Source organism: Megalobrama amblycephala, linkage group LG3, assembly GCF_018812025.1.
Source record: "Megalobrama amblycephala isolate DHTTF-2021 linkage group LG3, ASM1881202v1, whole genome shotgun sequence".
Lineage (NCBI taxonomy): Eukaryota > Metazoa > Chordata > Actinopteri > Cypriniformes > Xenocyprididae > Megalobrama > Megalobrama amblycephala.
In genome coordinates this window covers 7455450-7480945 of record NC_063046.1, presented here as the reverse complement: position 1 = coordinate 7480945, position 25496 = coordinate 7455450, and the positions used below count along the sequence as shown (strand labels likewise).

At 37.7% G+C, this 25496-nt stretch overlaps 1 protein-coding gene across 4 annotated transcripts in view; it reads left to right on the top strand.

Annotated features, from left to right (window-relative positions):
* The window catches only part of efl1 (elongation factor like GTPase 1), a 158344-nt gene that overhangs the window by 120305 nt on the left and 12543 nt on the right, over nt 1-25496 (top strand). For all 4 annotated transcript variants that reach the window (XM_048183670.1, XM_048183674.1, XM_048183673.1 and 1 more), the window contains exons 17-19: nt 3200-3347; nt 14298-15277; nt 22502-22686. In XM_048183670.1, the coding sequence (XP_048039627.1) occupies nt 3200-3347; nt 14298-15277; nt 22502-22686 (1313 nt within the window). The remainder of the gene's footprint in view (nt 1-3199; nt 3348-14297; nt 15278-22501; nt 22687-25496) is intronic.

Sequence of the window (25496 nt, the reverse complement as noted above, 5' to 3'; positions counted from 1 at the left end):
TGGTCCCTTTAAATGCAAATGACGTGCTGTGTTTGGCCTAAGAGGGCGGAGCTTAAAGAGCTGATTCCCTGGTGTCAGGATTCAGTCAGGACGCACTATAATGTCAGAAACTGTGAATATATGCTGCATGAACAGCAGCAGGTAGAACAGGTATAGTTTAGTATAATTACAGTTATAACTTATATTGTCTTCTTGTTTTTATCCACTATATTAGTACAACCCTGTTGTGCCAGACCCCATTCGACTTTACCGATGAGTCTTATAACGTTTATTGTACTTCACACAAAAGATGAAGCATCTGTTTTCACTCTAGAAAATCACTGTAAGAGCTTAATAAAACAGTGCAAGTGTGAATTAAAATATTATCCATAAACTCTCTCTCTCTCTCTCTCTCTCTCTCTCTCTCTCTCTCTCTCTCTCCCTTGCAACATACACAGCGAATTACACAGAAGCACTCGTTACAACAGTAAACAAATATATAAAGACATTATGCCTTTTCTGGTGGTGCTTAATAAACTGGTAAACTTTATATCCTTAAATCATCTCCGATGAACTGTAATAAAGTGCTCTCACCTTCATTATTATTGCCTTATCCAGTATCACTCTGGAGCAGTGGTCTCAACTGCCGGCCCGCAGGCCATTTACAAAAATAAAACATAATCCGGCCCGCTAAATTATTATTATTATTCTCTAGTTGTCTCATACCATATTCCATATGCAAAGAAAAAGTTGCCGTTCTAAAGGGCCATTCACTTTCTCCTTCTTTCTAAAGCGCTTTCGCTCCTGTGGCATCTGTTGTTGCTATGCAACCATGAACTGCACTCTCCACGATGACGAGGAAGTTTCAGCAAAAGAAAAATTTATTTCTAGTCCTTGCATTAGCTCTACTACTAGATATATGGAGATGAGAAATAAAAACCCACCCTGTACAGCTATGATCAGCTGTTCGGCTGAGCTTTCAATGTTGTTAAGGAAAGGCCTAGGGATGGGTATCGTTAAGGTTTTAACGGTATTATTACTCTTACCGATACTGCTTATCGATCCGGTATTTTAACGGTATTCTTATCGGTACTTATATATATATAAAGTAAAGTAAAGTAACCAAATGTAGACAAAGAGCTGTGAGTGATTTTATCGTTGCATTTTGTTGTTTGATTGCATAATCATCAGAAGGTGACTGCTGTCACTTTAAGACAATAGATATAAACACACATCGGATTTTCTCCCATCTGTGCATGTACACTTACGATATAAACTGCATTTAAGTAGTTAAACACGCTCCAATCCGGTCATTTTAACAAATTTTTGTGTGTATTTGATCATTTGGACGTGCACCTGAAGCCCAAAGTGTAATTTGTTTGTCTATTTGCGACCCGTTTTGGAGCGCGCGCACACAATTCAGCCCGAGGAACAGCGTCTCTTGCGCGGATTATTGTGCTTTCGACGTTTTAAAACGTTGATAATAATTATGAAACATTTACCGCAATTTAGCAAAAGTAAAGACTGCATTTTACAACAATCACAGATTGTGCTGATTCTGACGTTAAGTTTGGGTTTAGGGAGGAACGAACGCGCACAGCTGTGAAGAGAATGAAGGTGTGCTAGACGAAACGCGGCTAGTTTTTAATAGTTTTACCTCAGATATCTTCTTTCTGATCCTTGGAAGCCTTAATATCACAGGCCTAAAGTGTAAGCAGACGTTTAGTTGTTTAGTTCTCCAAACAGGGCTTTCATGTTGTGAGCGGCTGCGCGCGCTGTCGCTCCTGTGCGCGTAAGCGCGATCTCTGGATTGCCAAAACAAAAATGCATCATAGACAAATTTCCTAATATTATTGCATACAGACACAGCTGGAGACTCTGGCGAGATAGAATTATAAGATAATGTCTATATAGCAATAATAAATGTACGTGTATTTTCTTCATAATTTCTCCAGTACCGATAGCAGAACCGTTAACGTCAGAGCTTATCGATACACCGGTCTTTCATAATTTAGCCCCGGGGGCCAATTTAATACCGGGTTTCGGTACCCATCCCTAGAAAGGCCGAAGCTCTTCGGTTGGTCCTTGTCACATGACCTGCGGTGCCCTTGCGGAATTCTGAAAAGATGAGATGTTTTCATCTCGCTGCGGCATAGGCGCGCATGGAAAAACGAACGCTCTGCACTGCATGCATGCCATGACTGGCTGGCAAGAAATAGAAGAGTGTACAAATGTATTTAGGGATTGCATTTGTTCAGTACAATGTTGTACAGTGCAAGATTTTGATGTTATTTAAGCTAAAATAAAGTATTAAAAATATTTGCACTAACTGTTAAAAACTAACACTGTATGTAACAATGATAGAGGCACTGCTGTTTACATTTTTTATTAAGTATGCCAAAAATATTTTAATGAAATTTGAAATAAATGAGAAATAATGCAAAGGAAAGTACGTTTTCAGAAATGTTTCCATTTCTTGTGCTTGAATGTTAAAATGGCCCTCCTATGAAGTGTCAATCACAGCATCCTTGTCCTCAGCGGCTCAGATTTAGGGAGTAAATGGAGAGAGCTATGTGGAGACGTTCTCGTCAGCTTGGGAGACGTTCTCATCAGTGCAGCAATGCTGTGAACTCGCTCAGGGCAGTTGTATGTTAAAACGGCAGTGTCTGTCAACATTCGTGGATGGGGCCTGTGGCTAAAGTGACGTCACACTGCCAGGGATCTGGAAATGGCTTGTTCTGAGACACTGCTTATGATTTATGGGGATTAAAAAAATGGTTGGATTTTTACCGCTTCAGGTCTGAACCCGGCATCGCTTTATTTTCTCATGCATGCATTTTTTTTTTTTTTTTTGTTATTATCTTTGTCATGCGCTACGCAGATATATTTTACTCCCTGCAAGGACTGGAAGCAGCTGCACACACTGGTGCAAATTAAGATACGTGTGTGTGTTTTAGTAAACAATAAGTAACAAAATGTCCATTAGGACATTCAAAGGGACATTATTTGGTCCCCATGAGGAAAACAGCTTATAAATCATACTAAGTGATGTTTTTTGAAAATATAAAAATGCAGAAAGCTTTCTGTGATGGGTATGTTTAGGAGTAGAATATATAGTTTGTACAGTATAAGAATCATCATAGTCCCCGTAAAACATGAAAACCCAATGTGTGTGTGTGTGTGTGTGTGTGTGTGTGTGTGTGTGTGTGTGTGTATGCAGGTGAGATGCCGAAGCTGGTGCGAGGTATGAGATTGCTGAACCAGGCCGACCCGTGTGCCGAAGTGTTGATCCAGGAGACCGGAGAGCATGTTCTGGTCACTGCAGGGGAAGTGCACCTACAACGCTGCCTGGATGACTTGAGAGAGAGGTGAAGAACCACACACACACATACACATAATATACACAATAATATATATATATTTACACACTACCACTCAGTTTGGGGTCAGTAAGATTATTTTTTTAAAGAAATTAATACTTGAATTCAATAAGGATGCATTAAATTGATTAAATGTTACAGTAAAGACATACAAACCCGATTTCAAAAAAGTTGGGACAGGCTTCTAGTTGCTCAACTGTCTTAGGTCTTCTTTGTCACATCTTCCTCTTTATGATGTGCCAAATGTTTTCTATGGGTGAAAGATCTGGACGGCAGGCTGGCCATTTCAGTACCCGGATCCTTCTTCTACGCAGCCATGATGTTGTAATTGATGCAGTATGTGGTCTGGCATTGTCATGTTGGAAAATGCAAGGTCTTCCCTGAAAGAGACGACGTCTGTATGGGAGCATATGTTGTTCTAGAACTTGGATATACCTTTCAGCATTGATGGTGCCTTTCCAGATGTGTAAGCTGCCCATGCCACACGCACTCATGCAACCCCATACCATCAGAGATGCAGGCTTCTGAACTGAGCGCTGATAACAACTTGGGTTGTCCTTGTCCTCTTTAGTCCGGATGACATGGCGTCCCAGTTTTCCAAAAAGAACTTCAAATTTTGATTCGTCTGACCACAGAACAGTTTTCCACTTTGCCACAGTCCATTTTAAATGAGCCTTGGCCCAGAGAAAACGATTGCGCTTCTGGATCATGTTTAGATATGGCTTCTTTTTTGACCTATAGAGTTTTAGCCGGCAACGGCGAATGGCACGGAGGATTGTGTTCACCGACAATGTTTTCTGGAAGTATTCCTGAGCCCATGTTGTGATTTCCATTACAGTAGCATTCCTGTATGTGATGCAGTGCTGTCTAAGGGCCCGAAGATAACGGGCATCCAGTATGGTTTTCCGGCCTTGACCCTTACGCACAGAGATTGTTCCAGATTCTCTGAATCTTTGGATGATATTATGCACTGTAGATGATGATAACTTCAAACTCTTTGCAATTTTTCTCTGAGAAACTCCTTTCTGATATTGCTCCACTATTTTTCGCCACAGCATTGGGGGAATTGGTGATCCTCTGCCCATCTTGACTTCTGAGAGACACTGCCACTCTGAGAGGCTCTTTTTATACCCAATCATGTTGCCAATTGACCTAATAAGTTGCAGATTGGTCCTCCAGCTGTTCCTTATATGTACATTTAACTTTTCCGGCCTCTTATTGCTACCTGTCCCAACTTTTTTGGAATGCGTAGCTCTCATGAAATCCAAAATGAGCCAATATTTGGCATGACATTTCAGAATGTCTCACTTTCAACATTTGATATGTTATCTATATTCTATTGTGAATAAAATATAAGTTTATGTGATTTGTAAATTATTGCATTCCTTTTTTATTCACAATTTGTACAGTGTCCCAACTTTTTTGGAATCGGGTTTGTATATAATGTTACAAAATATTTCCATTTAGCAGTATAGTATTGGGAAGCCAGAATGTTTCCAGACAGGAGATTTATATAATGCAGGCATCGGCTCTATCGGCTGCTTGTCTCCTTCACCTGAGGAACGTGTGGAACTGTGATGTCAGCAACAGATTTACATACTAACAGTTGATTGGACAGCTACTCTCAAGTGAAATTTTTACACATTGTTGTGCATCCCAAACCGTGAATGGAGAACAGTTCAGTTCGATTTTTTTTTACAGAGTACCGTTACGCTTCTAGTTTTTACTGTATTTTTGATCAAAATAAATGCAGCTTTGGTGAGCATAAGAGGGTTACACTTTATTTTAAGGTGTCTTTGTTACACTGTAATTATACATTTAAGTACTGAGTAATATTACGTAAATACATGTACTTGGTATAGGTTTAGGATTAGGGTTTGGTTTACAGTTAGTTGCATGTAATTATGCATAATTTATAGTTATTACAATAGTAACTACATGTAACAATGACACTGTTACTGGTAGTTGTGTGTAATGTGTGTGTTGTTTGATTATACTATACACAACATGGAGTACTGACAACACACATAATTACCATGATGTGTTGTTTTGGATAAAACAGAATATTTAACAGGAAATAATGCAGCTTAGAGGTTTGGCTAATAATTAGGTTAATAATATTTTATTTTTCTACACCTGCATGGCAAGTTCATTTCATAAGAAGAGAATGTCATTGCATTATGATAAAAGATAATGAAAACATGCATTTTCTTTAGAATAGCATGCACTGATGAAACATTTACAACACAACCGCTGAAGTTAAATAGTCAATTTTGATTTAATGTTCGTTTTGCATAATTTACTATGCGATATATATATGATTTTCATCACATTATCAGATCTCTGCATTTTGTTGGGGTCAGATACTTTCTGTTTCTTTCCTCTCCCCATTCTCAATCATCTCTTACTACTTCTCTTTCTCTCACAATCTCTGTTTCACTGCGGTGGTTGCAGATCAATATCTCTTGATGTCGGTCTATGAGCATTGAGCCTCCTGTACTATTGCAGAGCTTCAGCTAATTCACACCTCTGTGGCTTCTTCAGCACAGACTGACTTGACAAATTATTCATGGCTCAGACAAGGCACAGTTTTTTGCTTGGGTTGTTTGGATTGTTTTTGGGGTTTTTTTCCTCCTCTGCTGTGACACTGTGAATAGAGCAGTAGGACATTCAGCTGGTTTTGGGATAAAAGAAGTATCATTTCTCATGAATACTTGGTTCTATTGGACAGTCAGCACACATTATATACACTTAAAATATAACAAGCTCAATATAGCATGTCTACAAGTCAAAAACAATTAAAGAATATTATATTGTAGTGTTAAATTTAAGTTCGATTTGACACATACTCTCATAATTAAAATGTTGAAGATGTTTTCTCCAACTTTAATAAGACACCTGGGTACATTTGGCTTGCCCTTGAGTTTTAACCTTGTATAAACAACATATCCGCATAAATTAGCAGCACCACATGCTAAATATTGGTTGGAGCATTGGTTGCTTCATCCATCACATCTGCCCTCGCATATCAGTAGCTGGACCCTTCCTTCAGTGTTTTCTAAAGATAACTCCTAAATCTAGGTCAGACTGTGGGTCTTCAAAAGTACCTGTCAAAAGTTGCTATGTTCTAACCACATAATGATGCATTTGGTTTGTCAATTGAGTGTTTGCAATTTTGTGGAATTGTATCCAGTTATTTCTATAGGATAATGCGTCTAGGTTTAAATCAGGTCAGTCTCATGAAGAAATATGAAATGTGCAAGTCACATATAAAAAAGATAATCAAACTGACAGTGTTACAATCTGCTGGTCAGCAAACACAATGGAGAATTAATAACACAGACGAATACAGGAACATGAATGATAAAGCACTAACCAAACATACAATGTTAATGCAAGACAAAACACTAGGGAGAAATAAGGGCTCAAATACACAGGCAGTCATGAGGTAACTAAATGAACAACAGGTGAACATAATGAGTAATTAAGGGAACAACCTGGCACACACTAGGAAACTAGGGCTGTGTCTGAAATCACCCCCTATCTGAGGGGACAGCCATTTGTAGGGGCGTCCAAAACAATAGTGGACAATATCGAGTGCACACATTCAATCCCACAATGCACTGCAATAATGAGTGTACAACTGATGTATGCTCAACGGCTAGAGAATACCCATAATTCACTGTTATAGTCGCGTGCAGAAGATGGCGCCCGCAGATGAATCAGTGGTCCAATGTGACTACAGCGTAATATCATACAGGTGTAAATTCACTTTCAGGTGATTATTAAATTGTTTAATTAAGGTTTATACATAGTTTCCATGGTAGAGTTCAAGATAAATATTTTCATCTGACTACTGGAGCTGCCAGTTTGCTAAGATTCAAATGATTATTAAACTGCACGCACAAACTATGCAAAAACTGAGTTAATTGGAGTTATATTAATAAATATCCTGACGCATCCGAGCTTTATAATGGCAGTGAATGGAAATCAAATCCAAATCCAACGGCTGAAATCACGTGACTTTGGCGCTCCGAACAGCAGATTCGACACACTGATTCATTTGTGCTCCAATGCTTCCTGAAGCAGTGTTTTGAAATCGGCCATCACTAAATAAGTGTTTTTTTGTTTTGTTTTGTTTTTTTGGTACTCCAAAAATATTCTCGCCGCTTTATAATATTAATATTGAACCACTGAACTCACATGAACTGATTTAAATATGTTTTTAGTACATTAATGGATCTTGACTGAGGAAGTGACATTGCTCCCTATGGAGGCTCACGAAGCCATCGGATTTCAACTAAAATATCTTAATTTGTGTCTTACGTGTGTGGAACGGCATGAGGGTAAGTAATAAATGACAGAATTTTCATTTTTGGGTGAACTAACCCTTTAAAATCATTATTGCATTTGTTAACATTAGTTAATTCACTGTGAACTAACATGAACTAACAATGAATGACTATTTTTATTCACTAACATTAACAAAGATTAATAAATAATGTAGCAAATGTATTGCTCCTTATTAGTTCATGTTACATTAATATTAACAAATGAATCTTATTGGAAAGTGTTACCATTTTTTTATTCTATATTTTTATTTCTATGATCAATTTGTGGAAAGGAATTCAGTTAGGAGGTTGTAGAAGCTCATAATTCATGTACAGTAAGGTGTCTGAAGAGACTCGATTAATCGACTAATTTACATAATCAATGTAATCGATTACGCTGACGCATCATTCCAGCCATAAAAATGTTGACCACTACAAATAGGTAGTGCACTGCATTTATAGAGGGGACGGGGTTCACTGTTTGACCAGCTGGTTGCAACACTGCCAACAGGTGAAGTCCTGCGATTAGTGCTCCCGACCTCTCAACACATCTGCCTCTTCCTACCGCAAAAACTCCTTCATTTCTGCAACTGTTGGGAAAACATGACATTTTGCAGATGGTTTAGTGTTGTAGGAAATCTGCTGTTATTTGCTCGCTAGCTCTTCCCCTCAGGTCAGAAAGAAACAGCAGTACCCTGTGAGAGGAAAGACAGGGATGAAGACCCATCAGACCCTGAGCTGTAGGTTCGGGGTCTGTTGGGGTCAACTATGAGGTCAGGGGAGTCTGAGGTCAGGCCGCCTGCAGCATTTACTCCACAGTCTGAGTGGCGTTTAAAAATATCCTGTCAGACCTCTGTGTCAAAGCAGTTCAGCGATAGCTTGTCCAGACCTCTGGCGCAGCGCCTGTCCTCAGGCCATTTAGAACGAGGTCACGCCATGCCCTTAGTCACGGGATGATGACATCACATCCTCAGCAGAAAATGGGTCAACTGTCAGAACGCAGAAGACAATGAGACTTTACGCCCTCTGATGCTGATTATTGCTTTAACTCAAGGAAACATATTGCTTGAGTACGTTTTGAATATTATTGGTGGTTTTATCATTGAAAAGCTTGTTAATTGTGCCTTTTTTTTTATCATTATGCCACATAAAATTCAATTGAATATGTGCATCTAAATAGAAATGCTTTTCATCTAAGTCATCTAATCAATAATAGGGCCACATACAGTTAATTGACTGGCTTGTTTGCTACTTGAACCAAAGCATTCGGTACTGAGACTGTTGTTGAAAAACATTGAATTTGAACATTATATGATGGTTTATTTGGGTTTTTTTGGAGGGGGGTTGGTGCCCTCAAATTTTTACTTTTCATTTTATAACTCTTGCACAGCAAAAGTAATATGCAACGCGCTGTATATACAGTACATGGGTGTTTAAAACATGTTTTTTTGTATTTTTTTATATTTTTGAAAGTCTGTTATGCCTACCGAGGCTGCATTTATTTGATCAAAAATACAGTAATATTGTAAGATCCTTGAAAGAACTGTTTTCTATGTAAATATATGTTAAAATTCCTGTGATCAAAGCTGAATTTTCAGCATCATTACTCCTAACATATGATGATTTGCTGCTCAAGAAACATTTCTGATTTTTATCAATGTTGAAAATAGTTATGCTGCTTAATATTTTTTGTTGAAACTGATATATATTTTTCAGGACTCTTAGAAGAATTGAAAGTTCAAAAGAACAGCATTTATTTATTTATATTTGTAACATTATCAATGTTTTTACTGTCACTTTTGATCAATTTAATGCATTTAATGAGTATCTTCAACATTTTTTCTTATTTACTTCCCATCAAATGTTTCAGAATATTAAACCAATTCTGTAAGCAGTTTGAGAGGAAGCTTCTTGGCAAGTGTTTACCCACAATACACTTAAAAGTGTTTTAATAATAATAGCCATTTTTTATTATGTCAGTGATAATGCTACATGATATCCAGTGTAATTTGAGTTAACAGGAATACATTTCTGGTTTAGGAGCTTTACTGATGGCACTGAGGGAGTGCATAAGACACTACAGGTTGAGAAACACTGAGCTAGGAAATAATAAATAATGAGGTTGATGAAGCAACCAGCGAGAGGTGATGGTAACTGTGCGAAACGTATCTCACCTAGAGCTGTCAGCAGTGAGACAGCAGCGCCTGCAGATGCCCAGTCACGGCTCTCGGGAGGTTTCTGGTAAACATTTTCCACTGGATTATCTGCTTCCCAAACCGTTCTGTGGCTGTCTGGATCTAACTGGATTACTGAATGTCTCAGCGAAGGCAGCAATCATGTCAACCGTCTGCTCCACTTAACAAAGCCTAGTGACCCATGAGACCCAAGTGTCCAACTGTCTCCATCAACCAGTGACCCAGAGTGTGTAGGCTCCTCATTAGATTTAGGCCATTATCATATATCAAAACAAGCAGTATGTATAGCTACATATAAGCACAAAACCCTGGATTGTGACTCTCTGACTGAATATGTGCATTATTTACTTAGGATTCAGTGTGCTCGCACCTTCCGGCAGAATGTTTATGTCTGTTTCCTCACGCAGACAGAAAGAGATTAATGTGTATTTTAATAATTTCTGCATGAATGGCCCATTGTAAATTAGATTTTACTGTGCCATAACGACATGCTGGAGAATCAGCGTTAGGCTCTTACCGTTGGCTGAACGCCAGTCTTGAGTGCCGGCAATAATTTTCATGTCCTCCCAGTTAGTTTGAAAAATAAGCCTTTATTTTCCTCTCCAGGTTACTGTATTTCATGCGCTCTGTAGTTTTGCTCTGCACAGTGACAATAAAGTTGGATCTAATCTAATCTATTGCAGTGACAGAATGTTTTTAGGGTTGTCATAGTTCCAAAATGTCAGTAGTCAATACCAATACCTGCGATATTGGGATTTTCAATAGCTATTTCAATACCACAGCAAAGACAAATACAAATATAGCTGCGAGCAGCAATTATCAGGGTTTCAAGCACTTTAAGGCCTTTAAGCACTTGCGCAAAAAAATATAAATGTTTTATTTAGCAAGTATGTAACCACTTAAAACATAGAAGGAAAAGACCATTTACAGCCAATACAGGTAATTTACTATTGGAAATATATGGGGTTTAAAGCTGTAAGAGTTATCGAGGTTGAACCTAGGTCTAGTTCGCCAAAGTTGGTTTTTGAAATAATCTCCAATATATTAAGGAACAGGATGGGTAGCTGCGGTCCTAGAGGCAAAGTTGCTATGAATGAGGAGTTCTTCCATATGGTATGAATGTCGTGGGCGTGTGCAAAAAATTGCGTGATACACAATCCTTTACGCAGATGAAAAACACGAAGGCGCCACCCCCGGTGGCTGATTTCTTTCGAATTTCTCACAGGCCTATATGGCCTTGAGTCAAACAGGCCCAGCAAGTTTCGTTCCATTAAACTTGTCTGATAGCTGCTCAAACTTAATTGCCCGATTGCGGACATGTTTTTCGAGATGCATCAGTGTTCTCATAGACAGTCATGGCACCTTAGTCAAAGACACTGCATGCCAATTTTCAAGTCAATCGGACTAATGGTTGCGTAGTTATAGTGATTTTCAAGGGTTTTTTTACTGTTATAGTGGCACCAAGTGCCCAGTTGCCATGTCCTTTTCACATGACCACAGAATGAGCTCTTATATATGTGTCCTGAGTTTGGTGAAAATATCTCATTATGTTCATGAGTTCTAGCCATTTTAGTAAAAGTGGCTCCGGCTACATTGAAAGTTTTGGCGGCCCTTAGAGACTGTGAATCTAAAATTAAACTTTTTTTTGATAATTATTGACAATCAGACTGTACTGGTTTGTTTCCAATCAGGCCAAAAACCTAGAACTTGTTTGCAAAAGTAGTTTTTAAAAAAAAATCCAATATACACAAAAATTTAGCCAGAACGATGAGCAAATCTGAGGCATGCATTTTGTCCAAGGATTCCAACGATATAAGACACATTTCAGGAGTTATGAGCCATTTTCTGCTTTTGACTGCTGTAGCGCCCCCGTCAGGCTGATTGAGGTGTGTCTTGGTGACGTTGTAGGCAGTGTAAGTACTACCAGCCCTCAAAGTCTCTATGATTTACGGTTTGGTGTGCCTGATCACTTTTAGGGGAGAATGCTGGGTAACACTTTATTTTAGGGTCTTTTAACTAGTTGCTTATTATCATGCATATTACTAGAATATTGACTATTTATTACTATTTATAAAGCACATATTAATGCCTTATTCTGCATGACCTTATTCTACATTCTTAATCCTACCCAATACCTAAATGTAACAACTACCTTACTAACTATTAATAAACAGTAAATTAGGAGTTTATTGAGGGAAAAGTCATAGTTAATAGTTTATATGTGTTCCCTACTAAAGTGTTACAGAATGCTGATACTTGAAAAATGTAACAATTACAATAGGGTATTATATATATATATATATATATATATATATATATATATATATATATATATATATATATATATATATAAATACCCTAGATATATATATATATATATATATATATATATATAATACAATAGATATATATATATGTATGTATACAGTGCCCTCCACAATTATTGGCACCCTTATTAAATATGAGCAAAGGCGGCTGTGAAAATAAATCTGCATTGTTTATCCTTTTGATCTTTCATTCAAAAAAATCACAAAATTCTAACCTTTCATCAAAGTAAAACAATTTAAAGTGGGGGGAAACTCACATTATGAAATAAATGTTTTTTTTCTCCAATACATGTTGGCCACAATTATTGGCACCCCTAGATATTCTTATGAGTGAAATATCTCTGAAGTATATTCCCATTCATATGTACATTTTTTAGCACACCAGGGTGATCATGAACATGAAATTGTCCAGCCATGACTTCCTGTTCCACAGGAGTATAAACATGAGGAAACACAAAGGCCAAATTCCCGTAATCATTTATCACAATGAGTAAAACCAAAGAATATAGTTCTGATGTGCAGCAAAATAATAATTAATAATAATTCCTTACATTTATATAGCGCTTTTTCTGGGCACTCAAAGCGCTTTACATATTGAAGGGGGAATCTCCTCAAAGATTGTTGAGCTTCACAAAATAGAAAGTGGCTGTAAGAAAATAGCTAAAGAATTGAAAATCCCCATTTCCACCATCAGGGCAATAATTAAGAAGTTCCAATCAACTAAACACGTTACAAATCTGCCTGGAAGAGGACGTGTGTCTAAATCGTCCTAATGCGCGGTGAGGAGGAAAGTTTGAATGGCCAAAGACTCTCCAAGAATCACAGCTGGAGAATTGCAGAGATTAGTTTAGAGTCTTGAGTCTCAGAAAGCCTAAAAAAATGATCAAACAGCACCTACATCCCCACAAGTTGTTCGGGAGGGTTTCAAGAAAAATCCTCTGCTCTCATCCAGAAACAATCTCCATCATATTCAGTTGTCAGACAAGACTGGAACTTCAAACGGGACCGGCTTCTATGGTCAGATGAAACAAAAAAAAGAGCTTTTTGGCAGCAAACCCACCAGATGGGTTTGGTGCACACATGGATAAAAAGTACCCCATGCCCACGGTTAAATATGCTGCTGGATCTTTAATGCTGTGAGCCTATTTTTCTGCTGGAGGTCCTGGACATCTTGCTCAGATACATGGCATCATGGATTCTAGCAAAATATTAACAGATAAAAATCAAAACCTGACCGCTTCTGCTAGAAATCCAATAATGGGCAGTGGTTGGATCGTCCATCAGGACAATGATCCAAAACAAACATCAAAACCAACACAAATGTGTGTCACTGAGCACAAAATGAAGCTTCTGCCATGGTCGTCCCAGTCCCCTGACCTGAACCCTAAAGAAAATGAGTGGAGTGAACTGAAGAGAAGAAGCACCAACATGGAGCTGGGAATCTGAAGGATCTTGAGAGATTCTGTATGAAGGAATGGTCTCTGATCTCTTGTCAGGTGTTCTCCAAACTCATCAGGCATTATAGGTGAAGACTCAAAGCTGTTATCTTGGCAAAAGGAGGTTGCAATTATTGGGTGCCAATAATTGTGGCCAACGTGAACTAGAGAAAAACATTTATTTCATAATGAGCTTTTCCCCCTATTTTCAATTGTTTTACTTCAATGATAGGTTAGAATTTTGTTTATTTTTAGAATGAAAGATCAAAAGGATAAACAATGCAGATTTATTTTCATAGCCGCCTTTGCTCATATTTACTAAGGGTGCCAATAATTGTGGAGGGCACTATATATATATACTATTCAGGTAATTATTATAAGTAAGCAAACATCAATAAAGAACAATAAAGTAAATTAAGCAGTTGTTCTTGCTAATATTGTAGTTTGAATTATTAATGTCATACTAGATAGCTGCAGGTCTATTTGGATTACATTCACACAGCAAGGCCTAATGCACACATCTATTTTTTTCTCATCTGTTTGTTTTTTTACTTGCATTACAAAAGTACCTGTATTTTTGACCCTGCATGTTTTGTGTTTCAATCTGGTTATTATTATTGATAATTATAATATTCTGTTGTTTCTCTAGGTTTGCTAAAATTGAAATCAGTGCTTCCGAGCCAATCATTCCCTTCCGCGAGACGGTGATCCGGCCTCCCAAAGTGGACATGGTGAACGAAGAATTGGGAAAGCAGCAGAAGGTCGCTGTGATTCACCAGGTAAAGGATGAACATACAAAGTATCACGAAGGAGTCCAGGTGGATTCCACTGGTCTGGTCACGCTCACCACCTCAAACAAGATGGCCACGGTCAGGGTGCGGGCTATCCCTCTTCCTGAGGAAGTCACCCGCATTCTGGAGGACAGTGTGGGGCTTATCCGCACAATGGAGCAGTTCAGCCTCTTCGCCGGGGAGGGCAAGACTCTGGACATCAACCAGAAAATTCTGGAGGACATCCAGGAGTTCAAGGTGAAGTTGGAGAGCACCCTGCAAGGCCACAAATGGAGGGGTGCCGTGGAGCATATCTGGGCATTTGGTCCACGCCGTTGTGGGCCAAATATTCTCCTCAACAGCATCGAGGGCTACCGGAGACCCTCGTTGTGGCAGTGTCTGGAACAAGAGAAGGAAATTGAAAAGGCTGAGACCACCTTGCTTAGAGACTTTGACAACAGCATTGTAAGTGGCTTCCAGTTGGCCACACTCTCTGGTCCCATGTGTGAAGAACCTTTGATGGGGGTTTGCTTCTCTGTAGAGACCTGGGACATGAAGCTTTCCACACCTCAAACTCAGCAAGACTCAATAGACGAGGAGTCACAATCTGCAGAGCCAAATAATGACAACCAAGGTGAATGCTCTGACGTTCGTGAGACGAACGCCTCATCCACAAGCTCTAACCGAAGCAGGAGCAGAGCGGAGAATGCTGGGAGTTCAGTGGATTGTTATGGGCCTTTCTCAGGACAGCTCATTGCTGCTATGAAAGACGCCTGCAGATATGCTTTCCAAGCTAAACCTCAGCGGCTGATGGCTGCGATGTACACCTGTGAAATCATGGCCACTGCTGAGGTCCTGGGTAAGTGTTTATTCAGTAAAACTTTATACAGTATCTACAAAAACACCTTTTTTGACCCAGTCCAAAAGTCAGTCTTTCTGACTGTTTCCCATAAGCATTGTAAGCCTAAGTAGATCATGGTCAAAGGGGCTATATATACAAATTTTTTGTAACACTTTATTTTAGGGTTCAATTCTCACTTTTAACTAGTTGCCTGTTGTTTATTAGTACTTATAAAGCACATATTAGTGCCTCATTCTGCATTGCCATATTCTACACCTTAATCCCTCCCAATGCCTGAACTTAAATACTACAAAAACTACATTGCTAACTATTAATAAGTAGTAAATTAGGAGTTTATTGAGGCAAAAGTTGTAGTTAATAGTGAATGTGTTCTCCATACTGAAGTGTTGCTGAATTTTCATGTATTAATAGCTTTTTTATCACCAATGTGTAAACGGCTTGTAACGAAACTTAAAAAAATGAGACCACCTCTGACTTTCTAGATTGTCTATAAAAGCCTGACTGATTTTTACGTGAAGAACTTGGGACATTTTTCGCCGAGACAATCAAAAAGATGTGACATTTACGCGCTCTGACGAGGGCCTCTCTTCCGTTCAATGACACATGAAATGAATGCTTATACAATGTTCAGGATAATGCCGAATGAGACATTCTCTACTGTAATATCCGAATGTGTCATGCAAAGAAAAGGTATTCATTAGACTTATAGGGCCCTATAATACACCCGGCGGGATGCGACGCAAGGCGCGGCGCAAGTGTGTTTGCTAGTTTGCGTCCGGCACCGTTCGCGTTTTCCCGTTCAGCGCCACGTCCTTAAATTAGTAAATGCATTTGCACCAGTTAGTGCGCCCATGGGCGTGCTGGTCTAAAAAAGAGGTGTGTTCAGGCGCAATTGCCGGCGCATTGCTATTTTAAGGAGCTGAAAATAGACTGCGCCATAGACCAACTCAAACCTGGTCTAAAGTCTAAAGTCAATGGCGCAATATTTTTTTGTTAGAGCGCGTTGGTAGAAACTGTGCGCGTTGACTTTGCTTATTACACACAGGGATGCGCATCACACAAACATGCCAAATATTAAAAACAAAAGGATTACAGTGTAAAAGAATATTATTGTGTAGGCTACATAAATATAAAAATGTAATGATGAATAGTCATTGCGTGTATTAGAATTAGGTTACCTATTTTCAATTCAGCCTATTACTACTTATAATGATGAACGAAATTGGCTAATTAATTGAACAATCGTGCCAATACACACACATATATATTAACTGACTTTAACTTCGCGCACGAGCAGATCGGTTTCTTCGCTTGAAAAGCGTTCAGCTTTTCCGCCAATAAATTCCGCCATGTAAATAGCAATCCGCCATGGCGCGAGCGCATCTCGCTCTTAAAGGGAATGGGAGATGACACTCTGATTGGTTTATTGAACGTTACGCCCATTACTCATTAAGAGAATAGGGACAACCCATTTCAAAAATGCGCCCCCGCGCACAGACCGTTTTTCCGTCGTTAAAATAGCAAAAGTGGATTTGGACACGCCCTGAGTGCACCTGAGCCGTGCGCTTTACACTTTGTGTTTACATCGTTAAAATAGGGCCCTTAGTCTCACATAGCCAGCTCTATATATAATCTATAGTCTCAAATATACTTTATAATCAAACTATCACAGTGTCATTTTAATTACCTCATCTGTCGACATGATGCCGGTGAATTGCACAACTGGTGCAAACATATCCACATCGCTACAATCAGATGAGCCTCAACAGTCTGCCATTTCTGTTTCCTTGCTGTAGCAGCTGGAGATATACAATGTCTGCACCAAAAAACATTACAAATATTCTTTCATCGGATGTACCAATGAACACAAGAGTCTCCATAGACTCTCCATGGTTGAATTTCATTTATGAAGGAAATGTGCCGTAGAAATGTTGATAAAGTGTTATATATTTGCGCAAATCCTTTTACGCCGGTGTGACGATTTGTTCTACCCACTCAGATTTTGCTACCACCCATTAAAACAGTAGGTAGCACAGTGCAAATATAGTCTTGGTAGCACAATCTAATAGGTAGCATTATTCGTCAGAACACCGGACTGCTTCACAAACGAGGGTCAATTCAACGCTGGATTTGCACAAAAGATGAACATGACGGCACATGCTAGTGGATGAGTTGAATCAACTCCACAGCAACTACATAAATTTATCCACTAACCATTCAGAAACATCCTAAAAGTTGTAACTTCTTCCTGAGTCTCTCCATCAGTGTCGACTCCGGTTTGAACAATGTAAGGCTGAACACCGTTACTGACAATCCTCATTTTGGCTGCGTGAGATTCTCCAGCTTTGTTGTTGTTGAGCTGTTAAAGCTCCGCCCTCTTCTGGAAAGGGGGCGGGAGCAGCAGCTCATTTGCATTTAAAGGGACACACACAAAAACTGCGTGTTTTTGCTCACACCCAAATAGCGGAAATTTGACAAGCTATAATAAATGATCTGTGGGGTATTTTGAGCTGAAACTTCACAGACACATTCTGGGGACATTAGAGACCACCACATCTTGTGAAAAGGGGAATATTAAGTCCTCTTTAACTGCTGTTTTCTCACCGATGTCTTTTTTGTTGTGTTTTTTTAATTGAGAGGAAAGCGAGCAGCACATATTTACATATTCATCTAAACGTCACTCTCAGCAACTGTTAACAAACTGTTCACAGTGTATCACTGCAAAGCTATTTCCAACATATTTTTACTTCTAAGCGAAGGACAGAAAAAAAATTGGTGCGATTATATCAGGGCATTGAATCACTTTCAGTCTCTTGTATGTTTCGTGTGCACGAGTGCGAGATTGAGCAATAAGTTGCTGGCTGCAGTTCACTTAGTGGCCACCGGTGTCGCTAATAACAAGGGTTTCTGAATTCTACATACACATACATTTAACTAATGTTTGTATTTTATTTTATTTCAGCTTTTATTTTCAGTTATTGAAAACAAATCTATCCTTTTTTTTTTTATTTATTTTTTTTACTTATTTTAAAAACAAGTGGAAAAAAATCTGCCAATACAGTACTACAAATACATCTCATTTCAAGATACAATCAGTGAAAATTAGCCTTGCTTAAGTAAATTTCTTGTTTTAAAGATTTTTAAATATTTTAACTGGAAAACAAGACAAAAATACTCATTACGATTATTTGTTTGTGCAGTGCAGTGCAGCTTTGAGATCATTTCTTTGCTTGTATACTCTTTAAAATGTATTTCTCTTACACAGACTAGTAATGATGTCTCAACCTGGCACACAAAACATAACCTTGGTATGCAACAGTGTAACGTCCATCATTATCATGATTCACGGCTGTGATATAAACTGAAGATTCACTTATTTAAAGCAGGGTCATCGATATGTCACTATATGTCCTGTCCCATTTTCCTGTTTGAATAGAAAGTACTCCAACAGAGCAAAGAAAACCAAAATATTTCATGGGGTTTAGAAAAACCAAAACTGAAAAGGGCCACTTAATGGGATAGTTCACCCAAAAAATGGAAATTAGTCATTATTTACTGGTGGAAACCCAGACCAGTGAATAACGAAACTATCATATTACTTGGAACGAATGAATCATATGAGACTGTTATGGTGTTTCTGCATCTTTTCTTAAAGTTTGATGGTCCTAATCATCATTTGCTTTGATTAAATTTAAGACTTTGGCCAAGATATTTGTCAAAAATCCACTTTTTGTGTTCCATAGAAGAAAGTAAGTCATACTGGTTTGGAACGACAAGAGGGTGAGTAAATCATGACAGAATTTTTGGCTGAAATGATGCTTTAAACATTTTTAAACAGTAAAGCACATGCCAATCAAGCTGCATCTTAAATATATCCAGAGTCTCAGACATGGAGAAAAAGGGCCATATACCGTGCAAAGAGGAAATAGTTCTCCCAGGTCCTTGATTGAAAGCTGATGTGAAACAGCCATGTACCGGTGTGATGTCATCATAGCACCAGGTTCCAGAACAAAAGCTAAATTGTCTGACCAACATGCCTGTGTGAAATGAACCAGTTGAAGAGGTAAGGGAATCCTGCCCCATGAGAACCAAAACCTCTGAGAAAATCAGTCGGCCAGGGCCAAAGGGGAGAAAATACGTAAATATTTTAACAAATGGTGCAAATTACCTTCCCGATCGTTTTTGTTCGCTCAGGAAAAAAGTCCGAAATCTGTAAATGAAGCGCAGACATTTCGTTTCCATAACTGCGATGAGAGCAGAAGTATTTGGGAACACAGCTGGAGTGTATTAGAGGAGATAATGGTTCTGAATATAAAATACATAAACTTCATTTTTTCACTGGCAGGATGTTTCCCATATCCAGATATCTAGGTCACTCTGTTGATATCCAGGTGTATGTATTACAGATGTTTCTATAAGATAAACGTCTTACACGTACAGTGCGTGCAGTTGATTTTCTGATCATATTTTTTTCCCATCACATCTTACCTTTTCCAAACCACATCAATCTTAATAACTATGATGAGCAAATGAGCAAAAAAAAGAGATTTAAAGGGTTAGTTCACCCCAAAATGAAAATTCTGTCATTTATTACTCACCCTCATGCCGTTCCACACCCGTAAGACCTTCGTTCGTCTTCAGAAGAGAAATTAAGATCTTTTTGATGACAGCATAAATGCATAATCTAGCCTGTATGCTTGTCCTGTAAGTTCATGATTAAAATGTGAATGAAAACAAAAGCTATTAAAAGTATTATCATTAAAATATGAAAATAATAAAATGATGGGTTATAATGGGAGCAGCTTTACGAATGATTCACACAAAAAAAGAGTTTTGCTTGTGTTTAATGAATGAGGACCTATATGTATATATGTATGTCCCGAATATAAAATTATAATTCTAAACATAAGTAAATCATGCATGTATAGATGCAAATCTTAGAATATATATATATATATATATATATATATATATATATAAATCTGAATATTTATTTATAAATCTTATGTAGTTATAATTCTGAATATATATTTAAATCAGCAAACAAATATATATTTAGAATTAAGTCTAAATATATAAAAATTGGAATATGTGAATGTAAATCATGAATACATACACTGAAAGGAATTTGATGTACAAACTATTTTCGTTTAGAAATTGCTAGTAAATTTCACAAATAATTAAAAAGAAATGGGAAGCAACACATTGAATTAAACATGAAATTTTGAAGTAAAAATAGGCTGAAATAGTATTTTCTTGTAAAAGGTTCTCATAATGTTGTATTTACAATAAGGCCCTGTTTACAGCTGGAATTAAGATGCGTTTTGGTCGATCGGATCACAAGTGGACAACACCGAATACAGGTGTAAATGAAGTTCAAAACGTTTTGAGCTTGTCCACTTTCGATCACTTCCAGAGGTAGTCGAAAACACATTCGTCCGCATTGCTTTCGTAGTGAAAACGCTCATGTGGTCGAATGTGTTCAAACAGCCACAAAAGACCATCTACTCTCTGTCTACTGACCTAATGTGTAAACATTATGGGAAGAGCTCTAGCCAGATGGGATTTAAACTTTGTCAGCTGAAGACTCAAGTTTGGTTTGAAGATGAAAAATGTACCAAGCACAATGTTCTCTCACCATTCCTGATTTCTAACACGCTCCCAGTGTTCGGCCGGTCTCGCGGCTGTATGTTGCTCTTCCGTCATCTCCGGTCATGTTCATATGTAAATTGCGTGAGCTTATTTCATCCATTAGATCAAAAGATTTGAAAAAAACATTCATTTACCCACCCCTCGAAGAAATCAGGACAGAAGTGGTTGAAAGTGGATAAAAGAGATGGATTAAAACACCAGGTAAAATGAAAATGTGTCTCCCTCTTCTACTTGTGATCCGATCGACCAAAACACATCTTAATACCAGGTGGAAACAGGGCCTATAACTTTAATTTTTACAGTCAAGTTTCATTGCCAAGTCTGACAATGCAACCCTACATCCCAAAATCTATGGTCATTTGTGCTGTCCACCAATAACATTATGCCATCCAGCAATAGGAATGGTCACAATAACCATTAATGTAGCCGATCTGTGACCTCCATCAACAAAATCACTGTCATTACAATTAAACAGGCTCTGTATGCTACTCTTCCTTTAGGACTTCTATATATATAAATGACCTCCACATACTGGTAAAGTTCACCGTCACACCAAGTTGAATACTGAGTAGGTGTTGATGGGTCAGTGTAGATGGCCATATGTTAATGTGCTCATAGATTTCTGATTGAGTCATTTTTTTCTGCTTAGTTTCACTAGATAGTCCCATTGGGCTGCAGAGGGAGCTTTGCGTTGTGAATGTTGTGATTGTCTTCATAGTCCATCAGTCTCTTTTAAAAGCAAGGAAAATCCTGTTTTCCACTATATCTCCCCTTTAACTGTAGAGTCAATAACAGTTTTATACAATGTAGTAACATAGAGGTGAGCGTTCATAGCCCAGATGTACAGAGGTCGTGACCTTCTATAGATGTCTGTCATCGAGTATTATTGCCAGAGCTTCATCCTCATCTACAGTGTTAACAGGTCGATGGTCTCTGGGGCCAAACTGTTAGATACACTTCCCCCGTCACTTCCATGTATTCTCCTGTCTGTGTGTGTGTGTGTGTGTGTGTGTGTGTGTGTGTGTGTGTGTGTGTGTGTGTGTGTGTGTGTATCAGCTGCTGTTTGCGTTAGTTAAAGGAGAAGGATGTCCGCCGCAGATGAATTTTTAACAAACATCTGATTGTGTGTGAGTTTCTGATGATGGATTTTGTGTGCATGTGTGTTTCCAGGTCATATCTGAATCCTTGTGTAATAATGTCTGTGCTTTCTAAAAGTGTATTTGTGAATGATTTTAGATAATATGCATTATATTTGTTTTGTTCTGTACCAGTGATACCAATAATATGTCAATAACTAAAACTTCTAGGAATTGTGTTTCAGTGATTGAAATGAAAAAAAAAGTATTAGATGAAAAATAAAACCTAAAAAACTTAAACGAAAATTAGAAATGTTGCCTTTGTTAACTTAAGTGTAAGTTGAGGTACTAAAATTGCTAAAACAAAAACAAATTAAAAAAAAAAAATTATGAAAAGACTAAATAGAATTATTTAAAAATAAAAAATTATAAAATGACAAAAGTATTTGTGGTTTTGTTCAGGCGATGTTTGTTAATATTGTCTCTGTTATAGGTCGTGTGTATGCTGTATTGTCCAAGCGGGAAGGACGAGTCCTACAAGAGGAAATGAAGGAAGGGACGGACATGTTCATCATTAAAGCTGTACTTCCTGTTGCCGAGAGCTTCGGATTCGCTGACGAGATCAGGAAGAGGACCAGCGGCCTGGCCAGCCCACAACTAGTCTTCAGCCACTGGGAGGTGAATGAATGAATGACTGTGTAAATTAATGAATGACTCTGATTGATTGAATGAATTAATTAATTAATTAATGAATATATGAATGAATGACTGTGTGTGTGAATGAATGAATGAATGACTGAGTGAGTGAGTGAGTGAGTGAGTGAGTGAGTGAGTGAGTGAGTGAGTGAGTGAGTGAGTGAATGAATGAATGAATGAATGAATGACTGTGAGTGAGTGAGTGAGTGAATGACTGAGTGAGTGAATGAGTGAGTGAATGAATGACTGAGAATGAATGAATGAATGAATGACTGAGAATGAATGAATGAATGAATGAATGACTGTGATTGATTGAATGAATGAATATGTGTGAATGAATGACTTTGTTTGTTTTGTTTGTTTGAATGAATGACTAATTGAATTAATGACTGTGAGAATGAATGAATGAATGAGTGACTGAGAATGAATGAATGAATGACTGTGATTGAATGACTGAGAATGAATGAATGACTGAGAATGAATGAATGAATGAATGAATGAGTGACTGAGAATGAATGAATGAATGAATGACTGAGAGTGAATGAATGAATGAATGACTGTGATTGATTGAATGAATGAATATGTGTGTGAATGAATGACTTTGTTTGTTTGTTTGTTTGTTTTGTTTGTTTGTTTGAATGAATGACTAATTGAATTAATGACTGTGAGAATGAATGAATGAATGACTGAGAATGAATGAATGAATGACTGAGAATGAATGTGAGAATGAATGAATGACTGAGAATGAATGAATGAATGAATGAATGAGTGACTGTGAGAATGAATGAATGAATTACTGTGAATGAATGAATGAATGAATGAATGAATGACTGCAAATGAATGTATGACTGTGAATGAATGAGAATTAATGAATGAATGAGTGACTGAGAATGAATGAATGAATGAGAATGAATGAATTAATGACTGTGAGAATTAATGAATGAATGAATGAGTGAATGACTGATTGAATGACAGAATGAATGTGAGAATGAATGAATTACTGTGAGTGAATGAATGAATGAATAATGAATGAATGAATGAATGAATTACTGTGAATGAATGAATGAATGAGAGTGAATTAATTAATTAATGACTGTGAGAATGAATAAATGAATGAATGAGTGAGTGACTGTGAGAATGAATGAATGGATGAATGAGAATGAATGAATTAATGACTGTGAGAATGAATAAATGAATGAATGAATGAATGAATGAGTGACTGTGAGAATGAATGAATGAATGAATGAATGAATGAATGAATGATTGAATAACTGAGAATGAATGAATGAACGAATGAATGAGTGACTGAGAATGAATGAATGAATGACTGTGAGAATGAATGACTGCAAATGAATGTATGACTGTGTGAATGAATGAATTTGGACTGCCCTGTCCCACTAAGTGTGTGTGTATATATTTTAAAAACAGGTCAATCATAAATGGTATCTTTTCCCAACAATCCAATATCGCTTGACTTCTTGAATAATTGAATGAAGGAATGAATGAACAAACAAGTGAATGATTCAATGAACGAACGTGAATTTTTAATGAATAATCAAGTGAACGAAATAAAGAATAAGTATCAATCAATCAATCAATCCATTCTTTAATGAATGTTGAACGAACAAACAAATGAGTAAGCAAATTGCAGCAATTGAAGAATGACTCTCATTCATTCTGAATGTGAGTGGATGAAGACAAATAACTTCAGCAATGGAAGAATAAATGAATAACCAAGTGAATGAAAAAATGGTTGATTTGAACAATTAAGTAAATGAAGGAAACAATTAATAGATGAACAAGTGAGTTAAAGAATGTATTAGTGACTGATGTATGATTGAGTGTTTGTGTGAGTGAATTAATTAATGAATTAATGATTAATGAATAAATTATCATTGTGAAATATTGCCAATTAAAATAACTGTGTTCTAATAATAATTGATTCCTGTGATCAAAGCTGAATTTTCAGCATCATTACTCCAGTCTTCAGTGTCACATGATCCTTCAGAAATCATTCTTTGATGAATAGAAAGTTCAAAAGAACAGCATGTATTTGAAATAGAAACGTTTGTAAAATTAAACATAAAAAGTATTTCTTTCTAAAAAGAAAAAACTTGCTGAGCCCAGTCAGCGCATGAATGAGAAACTGCGGAATGAATGAGATGTTTCTCCTTTGCTCTTTGACTAGGTACACGTGTGTGTTCAGTTATCTCACCGCCAGTCAATACGTCCCTCTGAACACAGTGTTAGTTTACTGGACCGGACAGGACATACAGCGCAAAGATACTGAACCCAGTGCCAGAATATACAGACAAGTCTATACAGACGCCTGATAATATGTGATTATGCATGGCTGGAATATTGTTCAGGCAGGCCAATCTATTAGATCCAGTCATATTGATCTGCTGTCAGATGCCAGTATTGCTGATCAGGCGAAAGTGTGTTTACCTTGAGAGTGTGGAGCAGTCGCATGTGTGTTCGGTGTGTTACAGACATGAGGTAGAGACACGTACACTGTGTACTGCCGAAGTAACATCTCATGACCACTTACAGTGATACTCAAGCATTAGGGTTGAGCGGCATTAAGAGTTCAATTGACGATGACTCGGTTTGGACGGATGGACAGACAAACAGATAGAGGGATGGATGTGTGGTTTTATGTTAAATTGTGAGATTTCACCACGAGTTCGTCCTCAAGGCTGTAAAATTGCTAATACTGTAAAATAAGTTGGATCACTGACTCAAGTGTTATTCTTAATACTGTAAGTCTTCACTGATCTTTTAAGTCAATG